At 46.3% G+C, this 17,753-nt stretch overlaps 1 protein-coding gene across 1 annotated transcript in view; it reads left to right on the top strand.

Moving 5' to 3' along the window:
* The window catches only part of LOC138492813 (tenascin-X-like), a 759,772-nt gene that overhangs the window by 53,432 nt on the left and 688,587 nt on the right, over positions 1-17,753 (top strand). Inside the window, exons 6-8 of the mRNA XM_069620166.1 lie at positions 88-342; positions 4,729-4,983; positions 12,777-12,856. Of these exons, the coding sequence (XP_069476267.1) occupies positions 88-342; positions 4,729-4,983; positions 12,777-12,856 (590 nt within the window). The remainder of the gene's footprint in view (positions 1-87; positions 343-4,728; positions 4,984-12,776; positions 12,857-17,753) is intronic.

Below are 17,753 nucleotides of genomic sequence, written 5' to 3'. Positions count from 1 at the left end.
TGGTTAGCATTATAAAACATGCAATGAACACTGCAGTTAATTATTAATAATGTTGTCATCATTAACTTGATTTCCCTCTCATTTCAGTGCCCAATGTGACCAACCATCTGATTGTCAGTGATGTCTCCATCGATTTTGTTTCTTTGAGCTGGCTCGCTCCTACTGGCAATAGAAGTTCTTATTTGATACAAGTGTTAGGGAACCCTAGCCGAAATGTGACAGTGTTCTCTGAAGTTGCATCCATAAACAACCTAATACCCGGAAATCTGTACACGTTTTTAGTGTCTGCTGTAGCTGGAGATGGTTCATCAGGAAATGACACTTCAATATCTAAGTGGACAGGTCAGTTAATTGTGTCTTTAACTCTAAAACGTGGGATAGATTCACAAAAACATGCACGTTGCAATGAAATCCACAATGGTGCAAATATGCGCTTGTGCAATCACGTATCTCATTGCGACATGTATTTTTGAAGGAAACACCAAAAACTGACACATGCTCAAGAAAGCACACAGCAGAAAATATGCATAAATAAGAGGCCATTTAGTGATGCGTATAACCAGATATGCATAATTTTGGCACATATGTCACATGTACATGCGTAATGTGCAAATGAATTCATGGGCATCAAATTGCAGTAAAAACATGTGCACCCCTGAAAGATGCCCCAAAAAGGAATGCAAACACTCTAAAAAAACAAGCAAAGTATTTCAGACAATTTGTTTATGGTACATACCCTTTTTGTATAGTGTGCATAATACGTCTTGGAATAAGACAATAATATGTATTTTTACCTTAAACTATGCGGTGAGTCTACTTTGAAATTAGATCTCTTTCCATGGTGGTAATTAAATACCATTTAAAAGTCTCAGGTAGTCGTTTTGCAACACCATTCAAGAATGCTGTTGAGTGATGTCTAAGACTGTGTTGATGTGCAGTAGGATTGTGCATATACTTTACATAAGTGTGTAAAAACCATCAGTGTGATTTCTAGAAAGCCACATGGAAAGCACTCAACTTCGTAATGTCCTCTCTTTTATCTGACCATAAATACTGCCAGATGGTAAACCTCTGAAATGAGGCCCGGATATAAGTTGCCAGAACACCTGAAGAACCTAGCACATCATGTACACTCACTGGCCAGTGGCTTGATCAAGTGGCCAACATCTATCAGTGTACTATCCTTCTTCAAACATTGTAGTACAGCATAGTAGCAATAGATGTCGCTGTGGAGTGCAGCTTAATAACAGCTAGCATTCACATTTATGATCATGTTGCATGGATCACACATGATCTGTATGTGCAAGGAATGCCAGTGTCTCCTGTTCTTGTACAAGTGTTCTATGGCCGCAGGGATATGAGGGCTGCATGGGTGCAATCAATGGCACCGCACATGCACATTGCCCTGCCATGAAAGAAAATGTCCTCACTATCCCTGCACCTAGTACATGCATAATGAGGTATGCCTAAAAATACCCTGGCAGATGTAAGGATCACACCGATGACCTTGCATAGGGACTTGACAGGGAGGATTATAATGTCCCTACTGTGATGCCACTGGTCCTCTGGAAGGAGCCTGTGGCAAAGAAATGCAAGGCAGGCAGTACCTTGCCTAGTGCTGATATTCCCTTGTCTCACATTGTGGGTGTGGTAAGGGCCCCCTCCCACTGACTCACCAACTCCATTATGACCTGTGGTGGAAAGCGGTACCTCTGGGTGACCTCTGGGGCCGACACTTGAAATAATGTGGGGCTCCTCCTGTCTGTACTTGATCTCCTCATTTTCCTCCTCATTATCAGTTTGTGCAACAGCAGCAGCAACAGCAGCAGCAGCAGCTTTAATACTGTGTTATTGGTTGTGGTTGTGGAGTGGTGTTTGCCTCTTGTCTTGGACAAATCAGTTGCAATCTTTTCTGGGCCACTTGTTCCACATTTTTGGAGCAAATCCATTAGTCAGGTTTTGTGAATCAGGACTTTGCTTAATTTTTTTGGTCACTCCCCCTTTGCATGCTCAATGTGGTGTATGTGTATGCTTTCCGCCCACTCTGTGCATCACTGTGGATCACCTGTGCACATTTTGCACTCCTTTTTTAGGAACTGGCACTTCTCTGAGATGCACATTTATGTGAATGAAGCCTCCATTTCATGTGTGACTTGTTTGTGGCACATCACAGATTTCCAAACTTTTTTTATTTTTGAGAATCTGGCTTTTTGTCCTTTTTTATACCACAGTTTTTCCCAACTTCAAAGTTTATTATAATTTCTTCCTTAAAAGCCTAATATGCAATGCTCCTATGTATATTCAGTTTCTCTGTGTCATGAGGGACTTGGACCTCATTACAAGTCTGGTGGTATCTTGGCGGTAAATCAGCAGAGATACAAACAAATGGATTTACTGTTACCGCCACTTGGTTGAGCGGAATCACTGTGGAATTACGAGTGGCGGTAGGTGGTGTTAGTACTCATTATTGTAGTCCATAGGACTCCATGGAGATTTCAATGGAATTTTTAGACTGTAAATGGAGGAATTACCTCCAGCATTCTACTGGATGTTTTTTCTCTGCCTTACTTCCAAATCTGTAGTTCAGTGGTGTGGTAATGCGGAGGTAATGCAGTACGCTGCATTACCACTGTTTTTGGCCACACCAGCAAACACATAATGAGTCACAAAGGTTCTGGAGACTTTTGACCTCACTACGAGCTACGCAAAAACACCATTGCTAAATCCATCCAACTCATGATTAGGCCTTTGTGTACAAACCCCAACATGCATAATGTCTCAGTACATATTATTTCTGAGTGTATCCAGGGTCTTTGCCTTCAAATCCCAGCAGACATTATTTCTCATCTGCATCCAGGGGTTCGGCGCTGACCAATCTGGATGCTCAGAATGCAGGCTGTATTCACCGGTACAAGTCGCAATTCTGAGCATCTCAAGTGCTGCTCAGCCTGTTGCCCTGCCCCTGATCCCCATTCTTTCAATCGTCCCCATGCAGCCAGCAGCACAAACCAAAGCACATGCAAACAGAACACCCATGTAATAAGGACTATTTTGAATCCTTCCAAAATCTCAAAATTAAACGTACCTGCAGCACACCTCAAAATGTAGAGCTTCTTTAGTCCCCTTTTCCTGTTGTTGATATTATGATCACCTAGGAAAATTAACATCAGACCTTGAATGCGCTTCACGGCTTCTGTTGGTAAGTTTCATTTTTTTTTTCTTTCTCAAAAAAGCCCTTAGTTCTCAATGGGCCTCATGACGAGCATGGCGGTAGCTGTGCCTGCATGGCAGGTACGGCTAGCGCCATGCCCGCTACCGGCACCGCCTCCCGTGATTGGGCAATAACCGGCCCATTCGCAATGAGTGGGCCGGTAATTGCCCATTCTCGGGTGGCCGTAATGATGGGCTCCCAATCCCCATTCTGCCCCATAGGACAGAATGGGGGTGGGCAGCATGGTTGCACCAGCACTGTTCATAATGGTGCCGATGCAATCACGAGTATTGCTCGCGGGTGCCGCACAGCCCACCTGGTAAGACCTGGTGGGCTGTCAGGAACCCGCGAGCAGGACTCGTAATGCGGCGGCCCGGTATGAACGGTGCCGGTGCCTTACTGGTACTGTTCATACCGTGGCCACCAACCTTGTAATGAGGCCCATTGTGTCTAGGAAATTAGCCTTCATGCTCCAGCCTTTATCCTTTCTCAATACACTTGTTTTATGGATCTCAGAACCTGCTCTTCCCACTTATCCAGCAAATGCTCTCCTTAATATTAATATCTCTTTCCTTGTGACTCTGGGATCTTTCTCTCCTGCCAGCTTCTATGAGTTTTTCTCCTGACCACCCATTTCTCATAACTGAAGGAACTACCTCAATAGGCTTCTTCCAGCAGCCTTGCTAATTATAATGAGATTTTGCTTCCACCTCCTTACCGGGGTTCGCCTCATACTTGTCCTTCCTGTCACGTGGCTTCCCCTTGGCCACCCTCGTTGCAAGTATTGGGCATCTTTGAACCTCACTTCAGCCTCGGATGTGCTCACCTCTCGCTTTTGTTCACTTGTGACAACCTCCACATCAGGTAATCCTCGAGCGGCACAGTGTGAGTTCTGCATCTAGAACTCAACCTTTAGATGCGGCTCCCAACCCTCCTCCAAAGGATCTGGCTCTCTTCCTATTTGGATCTGCTTTGGGCCTCCTCTAAGCTACTTCAGACAGTCTCTGTGACTAACACCATCCTTCACACTCTCACACAGTGGACCAGCTGCGACTATCAACATTGCTTCCCGCCCACTCTGTAAAATGAACCCTCCCTCAGTCTGTAGGGCTACTATTGACATGCGCAAGCAAAGATCAAGCCAATTTTAGTAAACTTCATCAATTCGTTTGTGTCAAAGGTTTTGTCTCCAGTAAATGATCTCCGTAAACAGTAGATATCAAACTTCAACTATAAGTCTGTGCTAAGAATTGTCTGAATTATGCAGAAAGAAATCTTCTAATCATACCTGCGAGTTTCTTTAACACCAAGTTTACGGAGTCTTTTTTCTTAATGCTTGTAAGCAGGGAAAGAATGACTGGGACATTTTAGGAAGAGTTGACTGATGATTTAAAGACCTCTTGGTATATTCCAGTTCTTTCCAAAGTAACGTCACCTCCCTACTTCATGCAGTCACTGCTTCATTCATTTTTAGCAATCCCATCCTCACTAACCCATTGTCCATCTCCTTTTTTCAGCCCCCAACGTGACGAACAAACTGAATGTCACAGAAGTGTCCATCAATTCAGTGTCTCTGAGCTGGCTCCCACCCACCGGCAATAAGAGTTCATATTTGATCCAAGTTTTGGGCAACCCTAGCAAAAACTACACAGTCGTCACTGAATTTGCATCCATCCTAGACCTGCTACCAGGAAATCCATACACATTCTTAGTGTCTGCTGTGGCTGGAGATGGCTCATTAGGAAAAACCACTTCCATCTCAACATGGACAGGTCAGTTTTTCAATTCAATTTTCAAAATGATTGATCTATTTATTATTTTGGAGCCAAGCTGTACATGATATCTCTTTTTATAGCCTGGAAATGATATTTACAAAATCACCTGCTTGCTTACATAGCCAAGAGAGATGAACTACATGTATCAAAGAAAGGAATAGAACCAATTAACTATTTACTCCACTACCATAAATCAACTGTGTTCCAAATGTTTGCAATTGATCAATAATGGTAGTGAATGTGTACTTTGAATGAGAAAGATTGTACCTGACTTTTTCAAAATGAAAATTGATTTTTCTCAGTACTAAAATAAATTAGCTGGCTCTGATGTTTTTAATGTTTGCCAAAATGTATTATTGCTTGTAGAAATTAATCCCGGAACTCCCTACGCAGAGCCAATCACGGTTTAAGGCGTGGCTGGCAGAGGCCAAGCTGGTGGTGCATTACCTCACGGAATCCACCATGGCCCATATCGACACCTCTCGCCGTGCCATCTGTATTGCCACGAACATGAGAAGGACAGCCTGGCTCCGGGCCACAAAGAAATTCAACCTGGACGTTCAAGAACGCATATTAGATCTACCATTTGAGGGGGGGACCTCTTCCACTCCACCATGGACGAAGAGCTGGACAAGAAGAAAAACAGCTCAAAAACGGCCAAGTCTTTATCCATCTTGACAAAGACCACGCCCAAGTCGTACACCCAGTCACAGCAGCGCTCCGACAGGGGGCGAACGTATGGAGGGTTCTGTGGCTTCCAGGAACGGAGATCCAGGCAGCCGGACCGCTCGCCGTCTCAGAACCGGTGCAAGCAACAAAAAGGAGGGGGGGAGTAAGGGCTTTTTCCAGTCCCCCTCCTCCATGACAGCCTCCGATGGAAAGAAGGCATGACACGCTCCTTCGGGTCCACGTGTCTCCAGTGGGGGGCAGGCTTGCTCTCCATGCACATTTCTGGTGCCAGAATTTCACAGACCACTGGATCCTCTCTGTAGTATCCACGGGGTACCGCCTACCTATCCCAGCCTCTCCTCCCTCCTCCCCTCCGCTCCCTCAGGTTGGGACAGCAACTCTTCTGGCGGAGATCCGGTCGGTCGAAGAGGGCCAGGCAGTGGAGGAAGTCCCAGACTCCCAGCGAGGCTTGGGATTTTACTCCAGGATTTTCACCATTCAGAAGAAGAACCAGACGGGCCTGAGAGTTGTGCTGGACCTTTCCATCCTCAACCTCTCCTTACCCCTTCAGAAATTCAAGATGGTTACGCCAGCTTTTATAGCGGAGACACTGTGCAAGGGAGACTGGATGTGCTCCCTGGATCTGAAGAACACGTACCTACACGTCCCGATTTGGCAGCCCCGTCGTTCTTTCCTATGGATCAGGATCATGGGCTACCACTTTCAATACAAGGTCCTTCCTTTGGCCTCAATTCGGCCCCTAGGGTGTTTACCAGGCTCATAAATATGGTGGCTGCCCTCCTCCTCAGAGCTCAGGGCCTCCACATCTACCCATACCTCGTCAGGGCTACATCTCCGGAAGCGGTTCACCACTCTTCCCGTGTCCTTATGAACATGCTGCGCGATCCGGGCTTCTCGCTCAATCTCAAGAAGTCACAGCTGCAGCCCACGCAGACTGACATTCTAGGGCCTCATCTGGGATACGTGCTCCGAGAAGGTATTCCCATCAGAGGGCAAGATCTCGGCCATCAAGAGAGCCACCGCCCACTTCCTCAGCAGAGAAATGACCTCAACATGGTGGTACCAGCATCTCCTGGGTCTCTTTGCGGCGGTCCTATTAGCCATCACACACACAAGATTGAGGATGAGGAGTATTCAGCTGCATTTCGCGGCTTCATGGAACCAGGAGTGGGGCTCTCAATCCGAGATGTTTAACGTTCCTCCATCGCTCCACCCGGACCTAACATGGTGATCCAGGGACTGCAACCTACGGATGGGCAAGCCCTTTCGGCCATCCGCCCTGCAGGCCACCATCACCATAGACTCCTCGCTCGAGGGCTGGGGAGCCACTCTGGACGACCCCTCGGTCCACAGTACCTGGACCCGACAGGAGCAGGAATACCTCATTAATTGGGTAGAGCTGAATGCCATCTGGCTAGCACTCAGAGCATTCCTACCACTTTTCAGGGGCAAGATTGTCCTCATCCAGACAGACAACTCGACCAGCATGTACTACGTCAACAAGCAGGGAGGCACCAGATCCCCTCCTCTGTGCAGACTGGCAATCAGCATGTAGGAGTGGGCCCTGGAAAACGACATTTACCTCACGGCAGTCTACCTCCTGGGGGAATCCAACCTGGAGGCGGATAGGCTCAGCAGGTTGGGAGCAGACAATTACGAGTGGCAGCTAAACAACCTCATTATTCAGGAGATCTTCAACAGGTATGGTATTCCCCATGTGGATCTCTTTGTCACCTAGCACAACAAGAAATGCCCTCAGTTCACCTCCTGTCAGGGACAGGGCCCCGCCTCCCTGGGCAATGCATTTCGGGTTAAGTGGAATGGCATGAGGGCTTATGCCTTTCCCCTCACACCTCTAATTCACAGAGTGATTTGCAAGATCAAGGAGTCTCGCCAACTCAACATCATTCTAATAGCTCCATGATGGAGGCCATGGTTTACGGAGCTTCTCAGCCTCTCAGAGATTCCTCTGATTCACCTCCCGATGGGCCCAGCACATCTCTGGCACAGCAGGGGGGGCACGGTCATCCACTCAGCACCACAGAAACTAGCCCTCAGAGCGTGGTACCTGAGCAGGTAATGCTGCGGCAACTCAGCCTCTCCCAGGCTAATCTGCAAATCATACAGGGCGCAAGGAGCAAGGCTACCAGGGCCCAGTATAAATGTAAATGGACTAGATTCAGCCTCTGGGCAGACTCCAGGGGAATTGACCCCCCTGGCATGTTCCTTGGACGACGTGCTCTCCTTCTCGGGGCACCTCACCCACTCTGGGGTGCAGGTGGACACCTGCCGTACATACCTTGCAGCCATTGGGGCTTACAGGAATTCGGAGGAAGGGATCTTCTCCTCCTCCAATCCTATCGTCAAGAAACATCTGATGGGGCTCGAAAGGCTCTATCTGCCCGTCAAGAGGCTACACCCGGTGTGGGACCTCAACATAGTCTTGGGCGCTCTGGCGCACAAACCATTTGAGCCTATGGCGTCCGCGGACATCAGGCTGGTCACCATCAAGATGCCCTGCTAGTTGGCCTCACTTTGGCTCTAAGAGTCAGCGAAATACAGGCGTTGGTAGCCTCTGAGCCATATACCACATTTCACAGGGACAAGGTGGTCCTGCAGACACACATGGCATTTCTGCCCATGGTTCCGCCTGCTTTCCACTTGAACGGGGATATAGCCCTTTGTACGTTCTTTCCCAATCCCAAGGGTGAAGCTCAGAGGGTACTGCACTGCCTGGATTTCAGCAGTGCCGTGAAATTTTACTTGGACAGGACCAAGGGCTTCTGCAAATTGGACGCCCTGTTTGTCACGTTTGGAGGCTCAAGAACCTTCTATCAGACCTCCAAGGCTTCCATATCCCGCTGGATGGTCTCGGTTATCAAAGAAGCATACGAGGGCCAGCAGAAGCCACTCCCAGCCAACATTCATTCCCACGCAGTCAGGGCTAAGGCAACGCCCATCACATTCGAACGCCATGTCCCTTGGCACGTCATAAGCAGGGCAGCCACTTGGGCCACTCCCTCGGCTTTCTGCAAGCATTACTGTTTGGATGCCGGCTCTAGATCGGATGCGGCGTTAGGACAGGCGGTTCTCAGGAACCTATTTGCTTAAGGAGGGTCTCCTCTCCACCCTGAGGCTACAATCAGTAGTAATCGCCCATACGGTATGTAGGAAAGGGGACAGGACGTAGGAGTAATTATAAGTTACTCACTGTAGTAACTAACATACTCTTAGTCCTTAGTCCCCTTTCCTTCATACGTCCCACCAACCTCCCCCCTAATAATACTGGTATCATTCGGCAATGTTAATTCTATTGTCGACGTGTCAATGGGGACTGAGGTGTGGTACCGGAGGGCGGAGTCAGGGCAGTGCATGCTCCTGGGACGCACCCCGGCGTGCCTCTAAATTTAAAGGGAAACAAGGGTTTTTCTGGCGAAAAAGGTTCTGTCTCCCATCCCTTGGAAGGGACACCCATACAGTATGGAGGAAAGGGGACTAAGGACTAAGAGTACATTAGTCACTACGGTGAATAACTTATAATTTATCAATCATTTTCTTCATTATAGCACTATTTTTCTTCTATCCTTAAACAATCAAGAGGCAACTACTTTGATGATCTTATCCAGTCTCCGTGTTCTTCTCTTAAGCTCCGTCATTACACTTTTAATAAGATTCTTGCTTTTCCCCTGACACGTCTGTTTCTTCCTCCCTTACACCAGACGGTTTTGCTCATTTCTCCTTGTCAAAAATGAATGGCATTAGGTGTTCACTGACCTCTCAGTCTCCCTCTGCTCCAGCAACTAATTCCACTAATCCCCTTACTCTGCCCATTTCTTAGCACCCTTCTTTCTCAATTAATTCCATCTCTGAATCTGATATTGCTAAGTATATTTCTCAGTCACACTACTTCTGATATTCTTCCAGCCTCTCTCATTAACTCCGTTCTACCTGCTTTTGTCTCCACTCTGTCTTTTCTCTTCAATTCTTCTCTGTCCTCCGGTTACTATCCTTACTCCTTCAAATCTGCTACTGTTGTTCCTCTTCATAAAATACCTTCCTTGGATTCTGCTGATCCTTCTAATTTCTGCCCTATCTCCCTTCGCCGTTATCTCTCAAAACTTTTTAAGCGTCTTGTTTTTTCCTAACTGAGCTCCTATCTTCATCTTTATAAGCTTCTCCCCTCTCATCAATCTGGCTTTCATTCGGGTTTCTCTAACAAAACTGCCCTTCTCTCAGTCTCAAACTCTATTCTTCATGCATGTCACCGTAAATGTTCTTCTTTGCTTGTTTTACTCAATCTCAGTGCAGCTTTGACATGGTAGACAACTTTTTACTCCTTTCCACTCTTTCATCGCTTTGGTTCTTTAACTGCGCTCTTCTTTGTTTTTCGTCCTACCTGTCAGACCCGCTCACTTAAAGGTACCTTGAAAGGGTCCACTTTCCAATCTCACTCTCTTCTGTATGATGTCTCCCAAAGCTCAATACTTGACCTTCTTCTTTTCTCGCGTTAAGCTTCACCCTTAGCTTCACTCATCATTGACTTCGGCTGCCAGGTTCACCTGTATGCTGACGACACTCAAATGTTTACTTCCTTCTCTTCCTTTGATGATTCTATTCACCAGAGCCTCTTCGCTTGCCTCTCTGTGGTCAAATCCGGGATGGCCACCCAGTGTCTTTGTCTTAACCCCAGAAAAAACGGACAATCTGTTCTTTCCTGCCTTGCCTCTGTTTATTTCTTTTCCTCTTCTCATGCACTATATAGTCAATCAAGCACGCAATCTTGGTTTTCTTTTTGGTTCTTCTTAACCTCTTCTTCCCCATATTGCATCTGTCGTTAGAGCCTGTCAGTTTTACCTATTTATTGTTAAGAAGATCCGCCATCTCCTAACTTTCTTGTCTACCATGCTACTTCTTCAAAGCTTTTTTCTTTCTCATTTTAACAATTGCTGCTCGTTATATATTGGCCTCCCTAACTATGCTATTCTTCCTTTGCGCTCTATTCTCCATTCTGCCAATCAAATCTTGTTTAAACTTCCTCCTTCTTCTCAAATCCACCTTTACTTGGCTTGTCTTCATTTGCTTCCTATGAATCTGTGATTTCAGTTTCACTTTCTTTGTTTAGTTTCTAAGAGCATTCATGCGCTGGTCCAACCCTATCTCTGTTCCCTAATTACTCTGTATCATCTTTCTCTCAGTTTCTCCTTTCTCTTGCTCACCCTCCTTGTCCTTCTTTACATTTTTGTTATTTTCTGCTTCTTGCCCCCTGTCTGTGGAATGCACTACCCATTCAGCTCTGCTCCTGCCTCTCTCTCAATCTATTCAAGAAGTGTGTCAAATCGTATCTACTTCAATCTGTATCTTCGTAATCATTTCTGATTTTATGATCTACACTGTGAGTTGTTACTTGTTTTTTTGCTCTTGTTTTCTATATGTTTGTACTGTTTATTATTTTGTTCAGCACTTTGTATAAAAGCGTTATATAAGCTTTGTAAAGTAATAAATAATAATAATACAGCATTCAACTTGGTCACCCAAAATGCACTGCTCAACTTCCAATGCCAATCAATGTCATAGTCCTTTTGACATTTACCGCACCAAAAGACACCAGCACATTCAGAGAAGCAACCGCTGATCCCAACAACACCCACTAACCTGTAGTGTCCCACAAGACTTCATCCTTGCTGTCATCCTTAACCTCTACTTGGAGCCACTGGGGGCTCTCTTGTCCAAATTCAACATCAAAATCCACCAGCATGCTGATGACACACAGCTATACCAGAAGGTAAACTGCCTCAATAACATTCACCAATTGAAACTCTGCCTCTCCACCATTCAATGCTGCATGTTAAGTGCCTTTCTGAAACTCATCCCTACCAACACAGAGTTCAACCTCTTCAGGTGTGCCATAAAATGGTCACAAGTGGGAAACCGGCTGCTGTAGTTGCATCGCAACTACCCCCCGCGTCCCTTGCCCTTAGTGCAAAGTTTCTCTGCGCCAACATTTGTTGCGATCCCTCCTTTGAAGAACACATCACTGAGAGGGGACAAACAAGATGGTACCATCTGCCACTCCTCTGCTGAATAGAATCCTTCATCACAGGCTCAGATTTCAGATCTGTCACCTATGCTCTGGTGCACTGCCACCTGGATGGTGGCAGCATCCTCCTAGCAGGTATCATAACCATTGCCCTGGCCCCCTTGAAAGCTGTTCAGCATGCTGCAACACACTTCATCACAGGCTGCAAGAAAGTCCACCAACATATTTCCCCCCTTGAAAAGAAGTTCTCTGCCTATACCTCCTAACTTGCATCATCTTTAAGATAGCCTGCATCACCTACAAAGCTCTACTGCAGAAGACCCCATCATACTTAGCTGAAAGGATGACCATGTCATGGGGTCAACGCAACCCAAGAGCCAAGGTATCACCAGACTGAAATCCAAGAAGTGCAAGAAGGAGAAAACCAGAAAGAAAACAAACATTCTCTGTCTATGCTCCCACGATCTGGAACAACGGTCCTGCTAACATCCGGCCGGCTCACTCCCTCCTCTGCTTCAGGAACGATCTGAAGGCTCTGCTCTTCAAATAACACTTCAGGGATAAATGAGGCTGATAGAATGACAAGGAGGGGCTGCCTACCCACTACATTCCTTTTTTGTACAGTGCTCCCTATGTTTCTAGCTAGGAGTGCAGGTCCCGGGAGGATAGCTCAGCGGCAACATGCTTGCCTTGGAAGCAAATTGACACAGAGCAACACAGGTTTGATTCCCCGGGTCTGCGCTTAGCACGTTATAAATGACCAATTATATCAATATCACAATATTAATCACCTACATATATGCCTACAGGGGATAATGTGAGAGGGTTTGGGATAGGGACTATTTCAGGCCTGAGGATCACGTGGACAAAGGATGCAGCTGAATGTTTTCAAAAGTTAGGAGATTGGCCCTTTTGACCTGTGGAGGCCCCACACAAAACTAATATCCCCTCTAGGAACGACACACAGTAGGATTCAGTTGCAGGCCTTCCATGGGCTATTTTACTGATTTCATGCGTAATGACCCCCGTGCTTCATCACTCTATATGTTATGTTCCCCTGCAGTTGCGGCGCGCCTCTCTACATCGCTACAGTTTTCATCGAGCCTCCTTCAAAATGAAAGAAAGAAACACATTTTGTCAAAGGTAAGGACCCAGTCCTGTGATATGTGCATTTGTTTAGTTCTGTAATATCATTGTATAACATAGAGTTTCGGCTAGGGGGGCTTCAAGACACTGCTAAGATATCAATAGCACATGTGAGTCCTGACTTTCTTTCGAATTCTAGGCAAATAGCTAGGGCAAGGGTTGCACTTCAAATGTGGGCTATGGGGGACATTGCTCTCTGGAGAAGTGACACGTGTGACGCAGAGCACAGGAGGTGGGACATCAGAGATAGGTACCTCTGCACTGGAGCATCAAGCGGAAGATTCAGTGCCTGGGATAGTGCAGTCAGAAAAATGTTGAATTCGGGAAAGGGTCAAAATGTGTTGTAGAGTATGATATAGGATTTATTAAATTATTATTTGTTTTAATTAATAATGTGATGCAGTTGTTAAAACTTTCAACACACATTTTAAAAAAAAAAGAATTCTACACACTGACACGCATTATACAACACCAGCATTAATAATGCATGATACCCAAAACAGCCAATATTAATTAAAATCATTTACTTGAAATAAAGTACCCATTTGGCATCACGAAAACGCTCAATCATCAAATTATGACATTACATATGGGGTCAGCTCTACTCACAGGAACTGAGGACTATATATTAAACTACACACAACAGTTCCTCTCAAGGTTACATCTATTGCATAAGCCACTTATTTGCTTAAAACCCAAGTCCCTCGAAGAACATCAAAGCTGACAGGATATTATACATACGATTTTGATACACTCATTGGTATGGTATGGTAATGTTTATTGGTAAAGCGCCTATACACAAGTGTTACAAGGCACTCGTGTATAGGCGCTTTGTGTTACAAGGCACTCAAGGAGGGAGGGAACCAGAGAGAAAAACAAGAGGCATTCAGAGCCCTGAGTTTCTGAACGATAACCTGTCTGCCGAGGCAGAGCAATGGCATATAATACAATTCACATTGTAGATAACATCAAATAGGTCTGACGACGATTCTGATGTTTTTCCAAGAGCATAGAGGCGCGGGAGGGGAGACAGGGAGGAAAGGATAGATGATCTGCACGACATGTACATCAGATCGTGCAAGTGCACAGACGCTACAGGAGAGGGAAGGGGGAGGAGTACAAGTGCAGAGAGGGAACCGGATGTGCCCAGTTGGTCAGACACTGGGTAAGTGCTGAGCGATGTATTATTTCTGTCTTTAGCTGATTTAAAATAAAGTGCAATGAAAAGTGCAGAGTGCTTAGCTGACAATTCAATAGACATATAAATCACAAAACACTCTGCCTCATTACAAGTTTGCCGGTCCGGGAACTATGGTACCGGTAAGCTTGCCGGTTCTGTAGTTCCCGGACCGGAAACTACGAGTTGTGCTTGCGGGTGCCTTTCTGCCGGCCAGGTCTGACCTGGCGGGCAGAGCTTCACCTGCAAGCACAGCACGTCGGATGCACCGGCACCTTTCATGAATGGTGCCGGTGCATCCAAACTCCCCATTTCCATTGAGCCCTATTGGGCTCAATGGGAATGGGAAGGAATCGGTACCGGCACCCGGCGATGGGTAATTACTGGGTCAGAAGTGGTCGGCATACCCCGGTAATTGTCCATTGCCGGGTGCCGGTCATTTTAAGAGTTTGGCGGGAGTCGTGCCAGTTTTACAGGCACAGCTATCGCCAAACCCGTGATGCGGCCCACTGAATGCAAACAAGGTCACCTATTTATGATGCATGATCTACTCATCTTGCATTTCTTCTAGACATGTGCATCACAATTTGTACAAATGTATCAATCACATATTATTCGTAGTCTCTTACCTTTTGTGACTCCCTATGATATGATATGATATAAGATAATTATAACGCGCCTGTACACAAGAATTTTTAGGTGCCACAAGACTAGGGAGGGGATACAGAGAGAAGACAAGACAAACAATCCTACTAGGTCTTGTGACATTCGGATCGTGCAAGTGCGAGAAGAAGTGCAGGGGGAAGGGAGAGTGGGATTTGCAGGGGAAAGGGTAGGGGGACCTGCGATCAGGGTAGCATGGCTCGGAGTAAGTGCATCCCAGGCAGCGCGGCTCTGGGTAAGTGCAAGGGGCAAGGAGGGCTGTAGAGGGTTACAGTTACAGCCCCTAAGTGCGCAGTAGGCCATGAGGCAGTGCAAGGAAGACCGGTCATGGAGGAGCCTGATACCCAGTGAGACTCTAAGGGTACCAAGCAACCAGTCAGTGCAGCAGACAGGAAAGTTAGAAAGGAAGAGAGAGAGAGAAGGCAGGGGAGAAAAGGAAGGCCTTGAGTTGCTTCAGGAACTTCAGGTGTCCCGGCTGAAGTCTGAGAGGAACAGGGAGGGCATTCCAGGGAGAGGGAACTGCAGAGGAGAGAGATATATCCCCCACTCTCTGCTTGGAGAAGTGTTTGACCCTCACATAGTTAGAGGTAGTTGAGCAAAGGGCTCTAGAAGGAAGGTATTTAGGCAGAGAGAACTGGATATAGTGAAAGCCCCAGTCCCAGAAAACATTGTGAACAATGCAGAGAGTCTTGAACTTGATCCTTTCAGCAACCGGGAGCCATTGGAGCCATATCAGGGTTGGAGAGATGCAGTCCCTGTGCTTGAGGCCAACGCTAAGTCTTGCAGTCCTGCTTGGGATTAGTTACAGAGGGCGAAGAGTAGAGTTAGGCAGATTGAGAAAGAGGCTGTTGCAATAGTCCAGCCTGGAGAGAACCAGGGCGCTGGAGACAGTGAGCTTCTGGGGTATGGTGAGAAAAGGTAGAATACCTCTGAGGGGGTGCAGCTGGAAGTGGGGCTTCTTGGCAAGGTCCAAGATGTGAGGAGAAAAGGAGAGAGTGAAGTTGAAGATTACATCAAGGTTTTTTGCCTCACAGGAATGCATGGGTAGAGGGCCCAAGAGGGGGGCCAGAGTGAGAGAGGGAAGGCAGGATCAGGGGTTCCACTGAGTAGTATCTCAGTCTTACTAGCATTTAGGCAGAGATCGCTGGAGGCGCACCAACCCTGAATCATGGATAGACAGTCAGAAATGAGCGAGGAAGGAGAGGAGGCTGAGGGAAGACTGAAAGAGAGCTGAGTGCCATCTGCATAACAGTGAAAGTTAGAAGAGAAGGGGGCGATCAGGTGGGCCAAAGCAGCCAAATAGACATTTAAGAGCCAGGGTGAGACGATACAGCACTGGGGGACACCACATGGGGAGAGAGAGGTGGTGAGAGAAAGGACCCAAGTTGGACCTGGGAAGGTCGCTGCAGGAGGAAGGAGGTCAGCCACGCCAGCACCCGATCCATGAAGCCCAGGTTCTCACAGAGTCGATTGATCAGGGTGGCGTGATTGAGCGCATCAAATGCAGAGGAAAGGTCAATGAGGATGAGTACAAAGGGAGAGCTGGAATCAAGATTACAGACCATGATCGCCATAGAGTACAATAATTCATTAGTTTTGTTCAGTAAAATGTTTCGGCATCAAATTATTTTAGCCTGCCTTCTTCTGGAACAAAATGACATTTACTAATATTTTTCCTTCAAATGTTGATGTTCAATGCCCATATAGTGGCACTATCTTCCCCTGACTTCATCAAAGTTCTTTACCATCTCTCAAATAGGTGTTCAGAATTCTCTTTTCTTTAAGGCCCTTCTACACCAAGGTTGCTGAGGATACTGAGAAAGCCAAGAGTTTTGGCAGCACATTTTCGCTTACTCCAGGGTCTCTTTTTTGGGTAGTTAAGTCGTATGGTCTGGCTCTAGTGAAATAGCAAAAGAACAAATGAGCAAACAAACATTCTTGCAGAATTCCTATGGATTAAACATTGCTGAGTGATAGAGTTGGACCTTGTACCTGAATTTTGGTCCGCAACTTATTGGGCAAGGTACTTGACTCCTGTTGCTTCAGAAACCATCACCGTTGATCACGCATCAGCAGATGTATGCCGGTGTCCAAGAATAAAAAGGTATTGGGTAAGGAGAGTCCATTATTTGATACCTTAATCAATATATCAAGATATAATCTCTTGGAGAACACAATTTTTAGGAAACATTTCTCTTGACATTAACACCCTTTAAAATTACATATTCCTATGTACAATACTCACCATCGTTTTAAACTTCTCCGATCATCTGACACTTGAGACATGAATCACACATTGGGCCTCATTACGACCCAGGCGGTAAGTTACCGCCTGGGCCGTGACTTTACCACCATGGCGTAAACTACGTTTACGCCATGGTGGTTGGCGGACTTACCGCCCCATTCCGACCTTGGCGGGGCGGTAAGTCCCCAATCCCCATTTACCCTTCCCCATTCCCATTTTTGCCCCATAGGGCATAATGGGAGTGGGGAAGGCGTTAATTACGCCACCGTAAATTACGGTGGCGTAATTAACTCCATGGTCCCTTAGCGCCATGGATTTTAACACCTGCTAAAAGCAGGTGTTAAAAGCGCCATGGCGCTAAGGGACCTCGTAATTGGCGGTAAGGGGTCGGCGCAGCTAACGCAGGCGTAAACCCCTTACCGCCAGGGTCGTAATGAGGCCCATAGTATTTTGTACGTTTAGTTTAAATAATACTTCTGATTCTAAAAGGTTCTGAAAAGGTAATAAAAGACAGTATCAAAGATCCTTGAAACATTCTGGTCTGGCCTGCAGAGGCGCAGCACATTCCGATGGAGTGTAATTAAATGCACACTCTGTGTGTTTAAAATTGATATTTAAAAATGATGTGATGAAAAACACATGAATTCTATATTTGCTTAGCATACTATGGATCAGTTGAAGCGTGGACACACCGTGAACAGTCAACATTGTCTGAGTATGCCATATTAGTTACAACCCGAATGCACCTTCTATCCCAGGACACGCTCGATAATCACCTACCTGCGCCTGACGTTCTAGGTCAATCTGAG

The sequence above is a fragment of the Ambystoma mexicanum genome, chromosome 10, assembly GCF_040938575.1.
Source record: "Ambystoma mexicanum isolate Mex_15411 chromosome 10, UKY_AmexF1_1, whole genome shotgun sequence".
Lineage (NCBI taxonomy): Eukaryota > Metazoa > Chordata > Amphibia > Caudata > Ambystomatidae > Ambystoma > Ambystoma mexicanum.
This window is presented reverse-complemented; position numbering and strand designations above follow the sequence as displayed.